The 3,418-nt window shown below is 42.9% G+C and overlaps 1 protein-coding gene across 1 annotated transcript; it reads left to right on the top strand.

Moving 5' to 3' along the window:
* Nucleotides 1-1,223: 1,223 nt before the first annotated feature.
* LOC124209043 (protein virilizer homolog) lies at nt 1,224-3,131 on the top strand. Its single transcript, XM_046606907.1, has 2 exons — nt 1,224-1,830; nt 2,704-3,131. Exons 1-2 carry the CDS (start codon nt 1,224-1,226, stop codon nt 3,129-3,131), a joined length of 1,035 nt encoding a protein of 344 aa, XP_046462863.1.
* The last annotated feature ends 287 nt before the right edge of the window (nt 3,132-3,418 follow it).

The raw sequence follows: 3,418 nt of genomic DNA on the forward strand, positions 1-3,418 counted from the left end.
ATAAGTTTGACCTCACTCCCATGATGACCACAGCAAAGGAACAACGCAACAGCATTTACCAATACCTTCGCTTGTACAATATCAAAACCCAAGTGAAACAAAACCCAGTAGTAACAGTCAGTAAACCAACCATCCACGACCGTTTCGGAAAATACTACCGCGAACGAATCCGCGAAATCAATGAAATGCTTGTGGCTAAGGCAAACTTCAGACCAGATTATGAAGACTTACCAAAATTATCGTGTGAGATGCCACCCCTAGAAGAACTAGATGTACCCAAATTTGAATTCTGTGGGATACCTTTCAAGGGCTGGGAGGCTCCAGTGGAAGCCACAGCCACCCAACAGAATACTACTGAAGTCGAGACTACTGTTTCAGCTTCCAGTAGCAAGGATGGAATGAGTCGTCACGACGAAACGACTCCGGTTTTAAAAGTTCGGAACCTGAAACGTTTGCAGGGAGAAAAGCGTATAAGCTTGCCTCTCCCACCTGGCTGTCGGTATATTAATACCGAACCCATGGAGTTAAGTGGATCTGAAGAAAGCGATCTCGAAAGAGAAATCCTTTTCGATAAAGACCGTACATTTGCTAAGTACACCGGAGACGACCTTAGTGAATTTGGAGATGATAACTAACTATGTCATCTAAATTGATCACTTTAGAAATTTTCTTCTTTCACGCACCACTTGCCCGTTTCACCACTGAATTACTTTTCCAAATTTTACTGAACTAATTGATCCAATACTATAGAAATTAATTTTCAAAGAACATAACTAACTAATTGATCCATTTCCACATATCACTAATTTCAAAATTTTACTGCACTAGTTGAACTTTTAGCTATTAACTTCCGAAATTAACTATAGTACTTCGTTCATTTTTTTTTCCGACTCAAAATTTCTCTATAAATTTCCAAAATTTTATCTATGAACTAATTGATTCAATTAAAACAATTATTTTCCCCCATAGACCAAATTTCACCTCTAAAATAACCCATGTATTGCACAAGAACTTCGCACTCTTGACACACAACAGTTAAACAAAATGGTCAAGGAAAACTATTTATGGCACCTTTTAACTTCGTTAAGCCTACTCATCTTAACACTTCATTAATTAATAAGAAAACAAAAAACGAGTAATTAAATATCCAACGGTAAACACTACCGTATATAAAGAAATGACTTCCAAAGTCAAAACCAACAGTCGTCTAAAAAATTCACATGATGGCTGAACAAAGAACAATTCTCGAAAAGACTTTCGCCTTGACGAGTCAACAACAGGAGGGTACAGTTACCCTTTTGGAATTGACGGTAGAATTACGCAAAATCCCGGCGACAGTAGAGCGCCAAAGCGACCAGCCTAATGGGCCAATCGTGATAGCCACCACTCGCAGATATGCGCAAGGACAAATTTTGGTTGACAGAGATGTCACTGAAGTGGAAGAAGAAGCTCCAGCTGAAACCGAAGAGGCGGCAACAGTCCCTGTCGGGATAGCCCGCCAAGAGATCATCGACTTGACAGCATCAGACGATGAAGAATCAGAAGAAACGCCGTCAGAACACGACAGCGAAACCACAGAAAGGAATCCGAATCTGGAGGACATAGAAGAGCGCTCGGAAGAACATGGCGATTCAGCAGACCCGCATCCGCCGGACGAGGAAACAGCATCGGGAAATGGTGGTGAGCCAGACGAAGACAGCCAAGACCGCGCCTGGCCGGACTCGCCACCACCATCACCACCACCATACTCACCAGAACCTCCTTCACGACGACGAGATTCGGACCGACGTAGAGAATTCCGTGACGGAGTACGATCGCCATCACCGCCAGGTTACATGCCCTCGTACTATTTACAAAATTTGTATTCCCCACCGATACTTCTTCGTAGTGAGGAGGAGTATCGTCACCACCGTCGAGAGCTGATACGTCAGCATAATAGAGACTGCTTAGACTTATACTATAAGTATAAGTTTTATTCACAGCAGTTGAAGCGAGCCCGACGACAATATTATTGAGTCGTCTAGCTCTACATGGTGATGGTTTTTAACTTTAAAACTTTTGAATTACTTTTGAAATTACTTACGCATTTAAACTCTTGATAACCTTTTAATTACTTACGTATTAAACGTTATACTTATAATTTACTTGTGTATGGTGATGGTAGCTATTTACAAATATGTTTTATCTTATACATGTTAAACTTCAAACTATTAATACAACCGATTAGAATAGCAGCAAAATGGAAAATGACTTGAACAATGTGTTTACTTGTATATTCTTCCCACCCACCAAAACAGTACCACCGGGAAGGGGAGGAGTGTAACAACTCGCCCCACCCACTTCACACTTCTGGTAGAGGCCAAGCAACTCGCACCTGCTTGACGCTCTATTAGACATTATGTATCAGCACCTGTTGTCCTTTCTCTTCATTGGCCGTGACTGATCACTGGACCAAATCACCTACTTTCCTCTCTTTGTATTTCTCTATTGGACCATAACCATTGGTTATGGTGCAATATGTTTCCCCGAGTTTCTCTTTGTCTTCCCCTACTATAAAAGCCCGACGTCTGCCTAGTCCTGGAAGATCGTCACCGGCAACTGACCCTTCAATATCTGGTAAATACAACCTTCGAAAAGTCTCTTATTGTGTGATATCTCTTATTGAGTATTGTGTGTATCATCACACCCTCTTGGATTTGTCAGTTGAGTTGCGCAAAATACCGGCGACGGTAGAACAACAAGACAACCAGTACAATGGACCAGTCATCATAACAACGACTCGCCGATACGCCCAAGGCCAAATACTGGTCGACGGCGATCTTACAGAAGTAGAAGAAACCGAAGTTCCAGCTGAACCAGAGGAAACGGCAGCGGTCCCTGTCGGAATAGCCCGCCAAGAAATAATCGATCTGACGGAGACAGACGACGAAAACACAGAAGATACACAATCGGAAGACAGCGACACCACGGAACGTAATCCTGATTTGGCGGACGAAGGCGAGCGCTCAGAGGAGGGCGGCGATTTGGACCCACATCTGTCGGACGACGACGCAGCGTCAAGAAATAGTGGTGAGCCTGACAGAGATCCCCGAGACGCGCCACCACCATACTCACCAGAGCCTCCTTCATGACGACGAGAATCGGACCGCCGTAGAACATTCCGTGACGGAATACGATCACCATCACCACCAGGGTATGTTCCGGCCACATATTTACAAAATATGTATTCCCCGCCAATACTCCTGCGGAATATCGATTTCATCGGCGTGATTTAATCCGCCAATACAACAGAGACAGCTTGGACTTGTATTACAAATACGAGTTCCAAGCTCAACAACTAAAACGAGCAAGACGTCAATTTTATTGAAAAAATTGATCATTTGATCATTATTATTGTATTGATGTATTTGGTACTGGT

This window comes from Daphnia pulex, chromosome 12, assembly GCF_021134715.1.
Source record: "Daphnia pulex isolate KAP4 chromosome 12, ASM2113471v1".
Taxonomy (NCBI): domain Eukaryota; kingdom Metazoa; phylum Arthropoda; class Branchiopoda; order Diplostraca; family Daphniidae; genus Daphnia; species Daphnia pulex.